At 43.0% G+C, this 15,663-nt stretch overlaps 1 protein-coding gene across 1 annotated transcript in view; it reads left to right on the top strand.

Annotated features, from left to right (window-relative positions):
• The window catches only part of LOC309561467 (cadherin-related family member 3-like), an 84,205-nt gene that overhangs the window by 30,757 nt on the left and 37,785 nt on the right, over positions 1 to 15,663 (top strand). Inside the window, exons 5-7 of the mRNA XM_082265405.1 lie at positions 5,277 to 5,377; positions 7,973 to 8,077; positions 13,873 to 14,063. Of these exons, the coding sequence (XP_082121531.1) occupies positions 5,277 to 5,377; positions 7,973 to 8,077; positions 13,873 to 14,063 (397 nt within the window). The remainder of the gene's footprint in view (positions 1 to 5,276; positions 5,378 to 7,972; positions 8,078 to 13,872; positions 14,064 to 15,663) is intronic.

Genomic DNA, 15,663 nt, shown 5'->3' with positions numbered 1-15,663 from the left:
GAGACATGGGGTATAATAGGCCCCAAATAAAAATTTGTTTTAAATAACTTTATTCCTAGATTAAATAACTGTAGGGAGTTGTGGAGGGAGAATATCCTGCCACACCTCCTCTGTGAGTTCAGGTATATCTGCATGCCACCTATGGTGAGATTAAGTCTAGTAGTTTTAGAATGTAAAAAGAGGAGTAGTATTTCAATATGTCACTCATCTTGGAGGGGATCACATCTAAGAGACATTCCAGTGAATGGGGATTGATTCACTGCTGCTGATAGTGATTTAAATATAAACAAGAAATCACCAGGTCTGCACTTTATCATTTGTGCTGGGCTAAACTAAGTTCTTTAGAAGGGATCGACCAATACCGGTTTTTCATTGCCGATACCAATATTTTGGCCATCGCATATTGGTATCGGCCGATATGGGCCGATATTTTGGTACATCCTATGTCAGGGTCCAAAACTAGTCTTCTCCTCCTCCAACCATTAGGTGGTGATGCTCATGTAAGGGTAAAATGATGTCACAAAGCATGTCATAGCAAGTCCGTTTACATATAGGACATAGCATAATTCCATTTACAAATGTTAGTGAAAATGCCACTCACATATATAAAAATTAAAGATATAAGCAATTCCACATTAGCAGATCTGCTGGCAGATCGGTATCTCTCACCCACTTGCCGTAAGTGATGCCCCGGGTGATACTGATCCGTTCAGCATCCCCTCAATACTGCTCTGTCTCTCACCCGCTCCCTCTCCCACCCACCCAATACCGATCCGTCTCTCACCCACTTGCCGTAAGTGACACCCGGGTGATACCGCTCCGTCCGACATATGATGACAATCTCGGAGGTCACGTGGTCACGCCGGGCGTGACCATGCACGTGACCTCCGAGATCGTATGCCAGACGGAGTGCTATCACCCGGGTCTCACTTACTGCAAGTGGGTGAGAGATACCGATCTGCCAGCAGATCTGCTAATGTGGAATTGCTTATATCTTTTATTTGTACATATGTGAGTGGCATATTCAATAACATTTGTAAACGGACTTGCTATGTCCTATATGTAAACGGACTTGCTATGACATGCTTTGTGACATAATTTTACCCGTACAAGAGCAGTATTTGGAATATCGGCAATATCGGGCAGTTCCAGGCCGATACAGATATATCGGCAAAAGACAATATCGGCCCTCGATATATCAGCTTTGCCGATAATCAGTCGATCCCTTCCCCTTATGGTATACTAATACTTACCTGAACACATTTCTACCATCTGAGTCAAATGGAATGTCTTTCATATGTAATCCGTTATATGGGGTAAAAACGCTGTGATTCTATTGCTATAGAAATTTTCTTCTATCAAAAGTATCTACAGTTCCCTTTTTTCCTCCAGATGAGATATTCTTAGATTTAACCCAATGCATGAAAGCAATATCCATTACTCTTGAAGTAGATGTATTAACAGTGAAACATGTTGAGAAAGATCATGACATATCTGGATTAATTGCCTAATACATACTCCGTGATCAACTGTACATGGATATGTATAAAATTTTAATACATTCTAATAAAATGTTGGAATTTTAAAAAATTGGTTGTGTTTCATGCACCCTAAAAACCCTATGACATCTCCTTTATTTCTTTCTAATTAAGTATGTCAGTGTAAGTTTAGAGTGAGCTGGGTCATTTAATAGGCGTTCCAAAGGGGAAAGGTATAGAAATGTTATGCAAACCACTGATTTGCAGCTGTATGTAGATATCTAAAGAAGGCTGTATGAAGAAGGTGAAAATCTCAGCGAAATTCAGCAAAGGGGCGCAACGTATCCATGGAGTACAGATGGGAAACCAATTTCACAACGCCCCATCTGTCCTTTGTCAAAATTCTTGTAAACATAGATTATTCCATAAAGGAGCATTGGGGGAGTACACAGGTGTACCTCAAGATGGGTATGGATTTGATCATTTCAAAGTTTGCAGTGTTATATATAAAATACTCGTACTGCCTCTACACAGCATAGATTGGCGATGGATTACATTTTGGAGGGATTCAAACGATATGAGAATTGCTGTTTCCAGGGCAATTTCAGTACTGTTAGTTTCAGGAACAAAACACCAATCAGCATTAGCCAATTGAGAGGCAATATAGTAGGTTTGTAAATTGGGGGCTTCAAGACCACCCACCAACACCAGTAATTGGAGTGTGTCTCTTGCAATTCTAATTGCTTTACCTTCCCAAATAAAAGATGTAAGGATAGCATCAATCTCAATAAATCGGTGTGCTAAATATATCTTTAAATCTTTGAAAATGTTTGTGTTATATCTATTTGATAAGTGCAAAAGATACAGTCATGCAAGAAAATAAATAGGAACTTCTGTTCCTCTTTGTTTGACTCTCCCCCCTCCAGACCTGTTATTGTAGTTATTATGACGTGTGCAGTAGAGATGTCGCGAACATAAAATTTTCCGTTTGTGAACGGCAAACGCGAATTTCTGCAAATGTTCACGAACGGGCGAACCGCTATAGACTTCAATAGGCAGGCAAATTTTAAAACCCACAGGGACTCTTTCTGGCCACAATAGTGATGGAAAAGTTGTTTCAAGGGGACAAACACCTGGACTGTGGCATGCCGGAGGGGGATCCATGGCAAAACTCCAATGGAAAATTACGTAGTTGTCGCAGAGTCGGGTTTTAATCCATAAAGGGCATAAATCACCTAACATTCCTAAATTGTTTGGAATAACCTGCTTCAAAACATCCAGTGTGTGTATCGATCAGGTAGTGTAAGGGTTACGCCCGCTTCACAGTGACAGATCAAACTCTGACAGACCAAACTCCCCCGTTTAACGCATGGCAAACAACCGCAAACAGTTCATTTGCACAGCCGCAAACTCCTTATTTGCACAAGGTTGGATACCAAGCTAGCCATGTCTCGTTCCTTGTCCTCACTGACATCATTGAAGGTCTCTTCCTCCACCCAGCCACGTACAACACCAAGGGTCCCCCGAAAGGTGACAACAAGCCCCCTGGGACGCCTGCTGTGGTTGGTCTTCCACCTCCTCACAGCCACCTTCCTCCTCTGACTCCTCTTCTTCAGACTCCTCTCTCTGCATTGCTGCCGGTCCAGCAATCGACAACAACAAGGCTGCTTCTGGTGGTGATGGTGACCACAACTCTTCCTCTTCATGCTCATCTATGGCCTGATCCAGCACTCTTCACAGGGCACGCTCCAGAAAAAACGCATATGGGATGAGGTCGATGATGTTGCCTTGGGTTTGACTGACCAGGTTTGTCACCTCCGCAAAAGGACACATGAGCCTACAGCCATTGTGCATGAGCGTTCAGTAACGCGGCCAAAAAATACCCAGCTCCGCAGAGGCTGTCCTCTTTTTTTAAATTAAAAAAAATCTGTTCTTACCAGTTTAATCTCTGTTTTGTCCCCTATCAGGGGCCGGTGTATGGAATAGATTTTAGGAACCGGGAGATGGAAAAAGATGGTTGGTCGGTTCTCTTACTTCCAATTTGAAGCACTGCGCGTGCACCGTGCAATGTACTGTGCCACACCTATATGAGTGGTGTGCACACAGAACAGTCTGTGGGCCTGTGGCCTCTCACACACGGGCAGGCAACTGCAATATTTATATATATATATATATATATATATATATATAAAAAAGCAGACTGATGTACCAGCCCTAAAAAGGGCTTTTTGGGGTGCTGTCAGGACGCTGTCCTTACAGCAGATGGGTGTGTGAGGACTGGAGTGGACACAGAACACTGGCCTAGCTATTCAGCAGCAGTAGCACTCTTCCTGGCTGGAATGTGTCTGCTGACTGTGAGGTACAGGGTCAAAGTTTGCTCAATGATGACGTATAGGGGGCGGACCGAACATCGCATATGTTCGCCCGCCGCGGCGAACGCGAACAAGCCATGTTCGCCGGCAAATAGTTTGGGACATCTCTAGTGTGCAGATGTGCCAAAGGTATCTGCCTGGTCTTTTGGTCCTTGCAGAGCCCTTCAGCAGATCTGTACCCATGCAGGAGATTTCCTGTGCAAACATGGCAAAGTTTTGGAGCTTTACAGTTTGCACATGCACAGGGGGAGCCAAACAGGTGTCGATGTTCTAGGAAAGTCGTGTTTAAGTAGGTGTGCCAGAGGACCCAAAACCCTATGGTACATCTGCTCATTCACAGAATTCGTGAGGGGGGGGGGGGGTGCAGAGGAACGAGAACATCATTCACACCTAGGCAACAAATTCAGAAGTTTTGCTTTGTAGTACAAAAAAAAATATTATATTGAAAAAAAAAAAATCCAAACATGAAACAGGGAGAAGGGAGGAGACATGGAAAAATGAACCCCTTTCTTCCCACCCTAGCATCTCTTTTAAAAGATTTGCACGCTGAGGGGGAGGGGGTGGGAGAGAGATTAGCTGATCACATGACCACTGTGATTTACTATGACAGTGGTCACATGACTGGAAACCTGTCCTGCCGCCTACTGATCAATAGCAGGGACCAAGGGCTGTCCATCACAGTTTGATCTCTGTGCTGGGAGCATATAAGGAGCATGCTCTCAGCACAGAAACATTGGCCGCCCAAGGACACATATGTGCAGCATGTGGACATTAAAGCCCACCCTTATGATGTCACACATATGTGGTAGGTGTTCGTAAAGGGGTTAAACTTAATTTAGGGTAAAGGTCTTCTTTAAGAGCTGTCTTGTGTACACATCCTGTGTTATCAAGTTAGCCCTTCCAGTTCTTATCTTGGATTACAGAATAATTAGGACCTATGTTGTAGAGATGAGGAGAGTGGGAGGGTTTGAGCAGTTTAGCAAAAGCTAAAGTGCAGGGCTAACACCACTCAATCCACAAATAATACATCATTTAGGAGCTGAGTTTATTTCCGGCAGATCAAGAGCTATTTTTCTGCACTTGCAAGGTCTTTAAAGAGATAAGACATGGACAAGTGCACGTATTGCAGAGATGTATTGTATACTTTCTTTTTTTATTGTTATTTTGGCTAAGCATATACTTTAATGTGATGCAGTTTTGCAGTTCAGGAACTCCACTCGGCCCAAGCAGCTCTCCTCTAGGGACCTTATGCTTGCCCTTGCCACACTTTAGAAGAATTCAGTGCCATTATCATTTAAAACCAAAGGAGAAAAATTTCAAACATGCTTTAGCCTTCCCTTTTCATAAAGTACAGTTACTATGATGCAATTTATTTAGAACATTTCCTCCAGTTGCACATTACTATTGCTGCTTAATCTGTTCACAGTATTCTATCAGGATTACTCCGGGAAACTCTGGGTTTCAGATTGACAACACAGGAACAATCTCAACCACGGAAATGTTTGATTATGAAAGTAACACAAAGAGGTAACCAATGTCTTTTCTTTGACATAGGAATAAGTGGCCAACTGCAAACAGTTTATTAATGTACGTATGAATATCGAAACTGCCATTGCTTGCTAATTGCCTGGTTGTCTCTTGCTTCAAAAATTTTGATTCACTAAAAAAGGGCACCAGGAAAGTCAGACTGAGATCAGAACTCTTGATCTGTACATTTGTTTTTGGTTAGCGACTGAAAAAATTATCTAGTCTAAAGCTGGCCATAGACAGATTAAAATTCAGCCAGTTCAGCAGACCAGCCAAATTTCGATCAGTGTGTGGCCGCCCCTGTTCATCGGGAGATGATAGAGAAGAGAAGTTCCTATACATACCATATTCTTGGCACCTGCACCAGAAGGTGCTCCCCCACCCTCCAGTGGAGGACTGTCCCTCAGCATCCTCACATACACAACATCCTCATATAGAATAGATAAGCTAGTTTGGGGTGGAGGAACTTGACTGGCCTGCACAAAGTCCTGACCTCAACCCGATAGAACATCTTTTGGATGAATTAGAGGGGAGGCTGTGAGCAAGGCCTTCTCATCCAACATCAGTGCCTGACCTCACAAATGTGGTTCTGGACAAATGGTCAATTATTCTCATAGACACATTCCTAAACCTTGTGGACAGCCTTTCCAGAAGAGTTGAAGCTGTTATAGCTGCAAAGGGTGGGCCAACTCAATATTGAGCCCTACAGACTAAGACTGGGATGCCATTAAAGTTCATGTGCGTGTAAAGGCAGGTGTCCCAATACTTTTGACAATATAGTGTATCTACCCAACCCTAAAACCGGACTCCCACAACCCTCCTAACTCCTAATCTAACTACCCTGAAGAAGAAAGGCTCTTATAGCTTTCTATTCTCAGGAGGCTACGGTCTGGCCATGGGATTGGCTCCCAGCAGCCCGCCTCAGGTGAAGGGGGGGGGGGGGGGACAGCCAACAACAGATGCCCCATACTAAGCCTATAGTGAGGTCACTGCCCAGGCATTCCATCTGTTGTCAGTGATCTTGCCTCTCCCCTAAAGCCAACTGCTCGGGAGATGACGTGACCGGAAGGACAAGAATAAGTCAGGCTGGCCATACACTATACAATTTTCCTTTACATTTACCATAGCCATATAATATAAAGTCCAACCTGAACACTTTAAATTTGTATACAATCAGGCAGGCCCTTGCACTGCATAGCTGAAGGTAAATCTAAAGGAAATTGAACAAGAAATATGTAAAATATTTGGCCAGCCTAAAGTGATACTAAAGTCTCCTTTTTAATTTTTTTTAAAATAACAAACATGTCATACTTACCGGTTCTGTGTAGTGGTTTTGCACAGAGCAGACCTTAACCTCCTCTTCTCAGGTCCCTCTTTGTCCCCCCTTGCCCCTCCCTCCTGCTGAGTGCCCTCACAGAAAGCACCTTACTATGGGGGCACCCAAGCCGAGCTGCAGCTCCCTGTGTCCATTCAGACAGGCCTAGCACTGCACCTTCTCTTTCTTCATTGGCTCACTGATTGACAGCAGCAGGAGCCAATGGCTTCCTGCTGCTGTCTCGGCCAAACAGGAGGAAGAGTCCTGTACAGCCGAGTCTCTCAGGCAACATTGCTGGATCTAGATGGGCTCATGGGCTTAATGCATTCTATGCATCATCTTAATGCATATAATGCATTAAGATAAAAAAAAAAAAACCTTCTACATTTAGAACCACTTTAAGGATAAGCATTTTCCTTCTGCTGGGTAGTAGGATAGGAGTTAGGCAGAAGGTGGGAGCCGATTTAGACTTAGTTAGATAAAGACTGGAATCCTGCTACCGTGATTCCCCCGAAAATAAGCCCCATCACGAAAATAAGACCCCTTGTGACTTTCAGGGAGGGCTGCAATACAAGCCCTACCCCGAAAATAAGCCCTTGTAAATTCCTTGTAAAAAAATATAATCAGTTTTGTAAAAAGATTAAATAATGTCCAGTGTGTCACCTTTTGTAACTTTATTGTAACCTTATTTACAGTGCCACTGGGCGCTCACGTGACCCGCTGGAGATCTTCTCCTCTTTTCCCAGCTGATGTCAGGGGTCCCTCCCTCTGTAGTGCTCAAACCCGGGCTGATGTCAGCAGGGATCTTGGCCTTTCCCTCAGGAGTGCTCAGAGTGGGGAAGAAGAGCTCCGGCGGACCACGTGAGCGCCCAGCGGCACTGTGAATAAGACATTTTCGACAAGTTACAAAAAGAGACTCACTGGACTTTATATAATCTTTTTATAAAGTTACAAAAGGAGACTCTCTGGACATTATATAATCTTTTTACAAACTGAATTATTTATTTTTACAATGACTTTAAGGATTCTTTTTGGGATGACTCCTGAGTCCTGAGCTGACAGCGGGAGAGAAGACAGAGGACATAGATAAGACATCCCCTGAAAATAAGCCCTAGTGTGTTTTTTGCAGCCACAATTAATATAAGACCTGGTCTTATTTTTGGGGAAACACGGTATAATGTTTCTTTCCACTGAGTATTACCTTTATTGTTATTATTGTCATTATTATTATTATTGTTATTGTTATTATTATTATTATTATTACTATTATTATCTTTCAGCTATACTCTAACTGTAACCATAAGTGATGGGACTCTTGCAAAATCAGGAAACATAAAGGTCTATATAACTAATATAAATGACAATGAGCCAACTCTGACTTGTCTGTAAGTAAATTGTGGGGTGACAGATATTGTAATGTAATTCATTGTTAATAATTTTGTGGGGTGGCATCCAGTAAAGGGGAACTCGCATGATGCCTAGTCTTTGTATAATCTCAGGACAGCGCTACAAGTTGAACTATTTGCAAGCAATGCGACTCGCCTTTCTGGCAATGCAGAGACTTTCCTAAGAGTAGAAAAATGTATGCAATTGCTCTTAGCAATACTCCTCATTTACCTGAGAAGGAGCAAACCCATTACACTGTGTGCGCTGCATTTGCACTGGAGAAAAATTTAAAGTCACTGTAGATCTTTGCAGTACAACCAATCTGATGTTCAGATGTACTATGAAGGGTACATAGTTATATAGTTACATAGTAGGTGAGGTTGAATAAAGACAATAGTCCATCCAGTTCAACCTGTGTAGGTGTGTGTGGCTGTAATCATCTCACATAGCCCTGAATGTCCTGATCCTTGAGATGTACATCTAAGAGTCTTTTGAAAGCCACCATACTTCCTGCAGAAACCACCTCTTGTGGTAGAGAATTCCACAATCTTGTAGCCCTAACAGTAAAAAAAAACCCACGTTGCCTGAGGTTAAAACGCTTCTCCTCTAATCGCATTGTATGCCCTCTTGTCCTCATGCAATCCCTTCGACTGAACAGCTTTTTTTCTAAGCTGAGATCCCCATTGAGATATTTATAAATTGCTATCATGTCCCCCCTCAGGCGTCTCTTCTCCAGGGAGAATAAATCAAGCGAATGCAGACGCTCTTCATAATTAAGGTCCTCCAATCCCCTAATCAGTTTAGTTGCCCTTCTCTGGACTCTCTCCAGCTCCAACACATCCCTCCTGAGGACTGGCGACCAGAACAGGACAGAATACTCCAGATGCGGTCTGACCAGAGTTTTATAAAGTGGAAGGATTATAGTCTTATCTCTGGAATACATCCCTTTCTTTATGCATGCTAATATTCTGCTGGCTTTGGCAGCTGCCGCTTGACATTGCATGCTGTTGCCTAATCTATCATCAACCAAGACTCCCAGATCCTTCTCCATTTTTGATTCCCCCAAGGGTTCCCCTCCTAACGTGTATTGTGTTTTTATGTTTTTAGTCCCCAAATGCAAAACCTTACACTTCTCCACATTAAACCTCATTTGCCATGTCGTTGCCCACTCCGTTATTTTGTCCAGGTCATTCTGTAGGATATCAGCTTCATGCTGTGCAGTTATTGCCCTGGCCAATTTTGTGTCATCTGCAAAAACTGATAACGAACTACTGATCCCGTCCTCAATGCTGTTTATGAATAAATTGAACAAGATTGGTCCCAGGACTGAGCCCTGGGGCGCCCCGCTTACTACCTCAGACCAGTCTGAGTATGCGCTGTTTATTACCACCCTTTGGACACGCCCTTTTAGCCAGTTCCATATCCAAGGGTAGCTCCGCTGCAGGACTAAGAAGGTGTTAAAGTGTATCTAAAACCAAAACTTCCTTTGTAGGATAGTGGTGGGGGGTTAGAACCTCTGTCAGGTATTCAATGCCATCCGCTATGAAGATCCAATCTCTCTAATTTCCCATTGGCACTAGGACTGAGCTTCAAAATTTTGAATTGTCAACAGAACAAGAATAAAGGGGGAATCTTCTAATGGGGACTTGTTCCTGTTTCTAAGAAGGAATTTCCCTCACTTTTTAGAGATATAGGGGTTAATTTCCTATACTAATATAGGCCCTTGACTTCGCAAAGAGAATTTTCATTAAGCTTAGTAAATACAGTAAAGCTCTACTGACTTCAACCATCCAATCATATGCAAGTCAAAGTTTTCAGCTTTATATATACTTTAGAATCAGTTCCTTCTTTCTGTGTAATAAGTTACTTAAGGAGGAATTCCTTAACTTCGGAGTGCCTATAACTCTGATAATGGGAAAAACTATATGTATAGTTAGGTAACATGCCTGATGGCATATGGAGTTATAGACGAGGCCAAAAAAAAAAAAATGTACCAGTGTTCTGCAGGATGTGATTGGGTATGTGGAGAAGCTTTAACTTTACAGTGATTGTAAACGACCACCTTGTAAAACAACCCATTCAGTTAAAGTTGAAATGAAAGGCAAAACATTTTTGTATAGATTTAAAAAAAACATTATAAATACCTTTTTCCCCCTTTTTTTTTATAGTAATCACATTCCCTCTGTTCTCAGCTGCATAAGAGCTAGGGTTAGGAAAAGCAGCAGCACACTGAGCTTGTCAGTGAATAGCTGTGCAGAGGGGGTGTGTCAGGATCTGATCATTGGTTGGCTGAAGTCTCAACAATGCTAGAGAAATGACCACGGTTTGTTCTTCTGTTTAATGTGGTCAGTTATTAACCACTTCACACAAAATCACATACCTGTATGCCATTTGCTGAAGTGGTTGTACCAGGATGATGCCTGCAGCTCTAGGCATCACCCCAGTACTGTTATTTAGAGTCGATGGTCGGCTTTCTTGTGATAGCAAACGATGTGGCTAATTACCTGCTCAGCCATTATAACAAGCAGCGGCCGTTGTCCCCCCCTTATGCCGCCTTCCCCTGCTACGGCCGGGTCTCCTGTCCCACTGGGAGACCCTGGCCACCAGTCAGCATGTCTGCCAGCTGGCCGGAGACCTGAACAAAGCCAAAATCAAATCAAAGCGTTTTGAGGTTACTAAAGCATCTTTAAGACATTATATTCATACACGACAGATATCCAACATGAAACATTTTAAATCTAAAATTCAAAAAAGTATACAATGAATATAATGCAAAGGTATATATTTACAATTTGCATATAAAAGCTTGAAACCAAAAAAGGGGGGCTATCCCCCTCCCCCTATGGGGATATAATGTCTTAAAGAAGTGGCGATAACCGGGAAATGCGTGGATTTGATTTATATGGCAGTAATCCTCTTTTTTACACTGCTCAAAAAAATTAAAGAAACACTTTGAAAACTCATCAGATCTCAATGGGGAAAAATATCATGCTGGATATCTATACTGATATGGACTGGGTAATGTGTTAGGAACGAAAGGATGCAACAAAGTTTGATGGAAATGAAAATGATCAACCTATGGTATTCTGGGGCATTTCCTCCCAGATCTGGACCAGGGCCTTACTGAGCTCCTGAACAGACTGAGGTGCAACCTGGCGGCGTCAGATGGACCGAAACATAATAAACCCCAGGTGTTCTAATTGGATTTAGGTCAGGCAAGCCTTGGGGCCATTCAATGGTATCAATTCCTTCATCCTCCAGGAACTGGCTGCATACTGTCGCCACATGAGGCCAGGCATTGTCATGCACCAGGAGGAACCCAGGACCCACTGCACCAGCGTAGGGTCTGACAATGGGTCCAAGGATTTCATCCCGATACCTAATGGCAGTCAGGGTGCCATTGTCTAACCTGTAGAGGTCTGTGCGTCCCTCCATGGATATGCCTCCCCAGACCATCACTGACCCACCACCAAACCAGTCATGCTGAATGATGTTACAGGCAGCATAACGTTCTCTACGGCTTCTCCAGACCCTTTCACATTTGTCACATTTTCTCAGGGGGAACCTGCTCTCATCTGTGAAAAGCACAGGGTGCCATTGGTGGGCCTGCCACTTCTGGTATTCAATGGCAAATGCCAATCAAGCTTTACAGTGCTCAGCAGTGAGCACAGGGCCCACTAGAGGCTGTCAGGCCCTCAAGCCACCCTCATGAAGTCTGTTTCTGATTGTTTGGTCAGAGAAATTCACACCAGGGGCCTACTGGAGATCATTTTGTAACGCTCTGGCAGTGCTCATCCTGTCCCCCCCTTGCACAAAGGAGCAGATATCGGTCCTGCTGATGGGTTATACACCTTCTATGGCTCTGTTCAGCGCTCCTAGAGTAACTACCTGTCTCCTGGAATCTCCTCTATGCTCTTGAGACTGTGCTGGGAGAAACAGCAAACCTTCTGGCAATGGCAAGTACTGATGTGCCATCCTGGAGGAGTTGGACTGCCTGTGCAATTTCTATAGGGTCCAGGTTTCGCCTCACAGTACCAATAGTGACACTGACCCTAGCCAAATGCAAAACTAGTAAAAAAAAAGTCAGAAAAGATGAGTAGGGAAAAATGTCAGTGACCTCCACCTGTAAAACCATTCCTGTTTTGGAGGCCATTATTTTTGCCCATATAGTGCACCTGCTGTTAATTTTATTAACACCAAACCAGCTCAAACTGATTAGCAACCCCCTCTGCTTCTTAACTGACCAGATCAATATCCCAGGAGTTTAACTAACTTGAAAAAGTGTTCCTTTAATTTGTTTGAGCAGTGTATTTATTAACTGATTCTATGTATCTTTGTTTTTAAACTTTGTAATAAAATTCTATATGTAAACTTTAGGTATACATCTTAAGGTCTGTATATTGTAGCTGTAATGAATGCCAAAGTTTAACCATTTGCCGACCAGTCACGTTGACTGTACTGCGGCAAAGTGGCTCGTTCCCGTCCAGCGACGTAGACCTACGTCGCTGGACTCCTCCCCTTGTGGGCGGCGCGCCGCCGGAGGCTCGCTCCCGCTGTATTCAGTTACAGCAGGAGTCGGGCCAGGGGAGGAGCGTCGGTGATCACCACCGCTCTTCCCTGATCGTCGGGGAATCGAGTCTGGAGATCCGCCCGCTTGTGTAAACAAAGCGGGCGGATCTCCCAAGTGACAGACAGGGTCAGATTGCAGGGTTCAGCATAGCTGAACCTGCGATCTGTCCCTGTGTCACTCAGTCACCTCCCCCCACACACGTTAGTAAGCACCAGGCATACATTAACCCCTTGATCACCAATAAAAATTAACCCCTTCCCTGCCAGTGTAATTTTTACAGTAACAGTGCATATATATAGCACTGATTACTGTAGTAATGTCACTGGTACCCCCAAAAGTGTCAAAAATGTTAGTCAAGAGTCCGATCTGTCCGCCGCAATGTCGCAGTCCCGCAAAAAAAAATCGCAGATCGCCGCCATTACTCGTTAAAAAAGAAACACCAAAAATGACAGAAATCTTTCCTTTAGTTAGTAAACGCAATAACTTTTGCGCAAACCAATCAAAATACGCTTATTGCGATTTTTTTTAACCAAAAATATGTGGCAAAAAACAAATTGGCCTAAAATGATAAAAAAAATTAGCTTTTTACATTTTCGGGGGTGGGGGAATTTCATATAAAAAAATTTGAAAAATATTGTTATTTTTTCAAAATTGTCGCTCTTTTTTTGTTTATAGCGCAAAAAGTAAAATCGCACAGGTGATCAAATACCACCAAAAGAAATCTCTATTTGTGGGAAAAAAGGACATAATTTTGTTTGGGTACGGCGTTGCATGTCCGCGCAATTGTCAGGTAAAGTCGCACAGTGCCGAATAGCAAAAAGTGGCCTGGACGTAAGACAGCAAAATCCTCCGGTGGTAAAGTGGTTAAAAGCCAATATTTTCACACGTCTTTTTGAAGTAATCCCACCTTTATAAAAGACTACTTGGCCTTTTGTTGAGCAGTGTCTTCTGGTCAGTCTGGGATTCTTTAGATGTCCCTATCCAACCTCTCAGGTGTCCAAAGAAAGCTGAAATATTAACATTGGGCAGAATGAATCTTGAAAAAAAACGGGAGAGTGAAGGCAATTAATTGCGGAGAAATTATTATTTTCTGAAATATGGAAGATATTATTCAACACCACGCGATTGCCCATGAGGTGATTTTTCTTCCAAGTATATCAGAAGTAGAATTGCTGGATTTACCACTTTGATATATAATATAAATATATTGTCTTCATTACACAGCTTTTCCAGTATCACTGAAAACAGTAACAGCACAAAGACAGAGCGATCTGGAAACAGAGCTAATATCCAGCTCATTGAGGAACTTCCAATTGGAACAACAGTTAACACTTGCAATGGCTTTGATGCTGATCTAATGAATGATCTCACATTTTATTTGGACCCTGGAAATCCATACTTCACCATTCATAAAGGTACTGGCATAACAAGTTCTGTTTTCTGATCCTATGTTGATGGTTACATCCAGTTTGAGATGGGCAAAAAATCCTGGATGTCATTTTTTCAAAGTCTCTAAAATTCTCTGGAATTGTGCAATCGCAAATCAGTTTAACAGCTTCATTCTCTGGCTGTTGCATCTGTTTGAAATTAGCATCAAATTTTCCCATGAATTGCTTTGCCAAAATTTTCTTACAGAACAAATCACATGACTTTTTTTTTTTTCTTTAACTAAAATCTAACTCTAATCTAAAAATCTAATTCTAACAGGTCCCAGATTTTTGCACTTAGGAACCATTTAAAGCCCATCCTACCCTAATAACCACCACAAAGTGTTTATTTATTCATTTTGGATAGAGTAGGTAATAGTTAAACCCCTGCCAGGTGTTTTACCATCTATGTCCTATTGGGGAGATTTAACTTTATTTCATGCCCTAGAGAAAACCTCTCTAAGGTGGGGCAATCCCTTCTAGGCAGCTGTCAGCAGAAGAAATATCTCTGTTAGAGTATTTCCCCCGTTTCCCTGTATAAAAAAAAAAAAAAAGGACAGCAGTAAAACTTGTCAGGTGTGCTAGCCCTTCAAAATCCAATCCAAACTATTTCACCTGCCCTATTGACTCCAATGCATTTTGCTGAATTACCTATAACACCCTCCTAGGTAGGTGCTAGTGAGAGAGTATAGCTTTTAGCTCTGTCTGGCTATGAGAGGAGCAGCAGGCAAATCTATATTGCTTTCTGTCTAGCGGAGAGCAGGCTGTGTAAATGAGGTCTGCTCAGTGTGCTCAGTGTGTGATTCATTGAGTCTAGAGAGTGTTTCACACTGGTCCAATAGGGAGGCATGTTGGACAGTGGGAGGAAACCTGACCAATGGGTACAAAGGCTTTGATACAGTCCTGGTGATTGGCAGAGACAGGCGGTCTTGGTGCATTCTGGGATACTGTATAAAAGCCAAGAGTACATGTGCTGTGGGTCTTTGGCTGGTGAGCAGAGTTCCGGAGGGAGGGGGGTAGCTGCCTCCTCCTCTGTAGCAGTGGCACGTGGCATCAGGAGGTCCTCCTGAGGGCCAGAGGAACGGAGCTGAACACAGAGGTCCAGGAAAACTGACAGAGGGGGAGACACGGGAGACCCTAGAAAAAACATTATCGTGAGTACAGGGGATCGTGTCAAGGGGCTTGACCTGAGGGGGGCCACCGGGAAGTAGGATAGTCAGAGGACGGGTGTCAGTGGTCGAGAAAGAGGATGCTAGGAAAGTGTCCTGAAGAGAATTTAGTTAATTGGCAGGGTGAATCAACAGCCTGGCTCTATCAAGAATTATAAGTCTTCAATCCTATGAATAGTTAATTTGGAGTATCACAGTATTCCCTTCTCCCATCCCTTTTTAAAATAAAACCCCAAAAACAACTGAATACCCCTGGACTGGTAATTGACTGAGCCAAGAAGTGTTAAATTTTGAATGCCAGTATTGCTAACAGTAACCCAGGGGGACCCGAAAGTGTAATATCCAACAGTCCCCAAGGGGGCAGTGCTACATACCCAAAACTGAAATTTTGGCAAAGTGAAAACTTTCCTAGCTGTGGT

This window comes from Pelophylax lessonae (genome assembly GCF_965119305.1).
Source record: "Pelophylax lessonae genome assembly, chromosome: 8".
Classification (NCBI taxonomy): Eukaryota; Metazoa; Chordata; class Amphibia; order Anura; family Ranidae; genus Pelophylax; species Pelophylax lessonae.
This window is presented reverse-complemented; position numbering and strand designations above follow the sequence as displayed.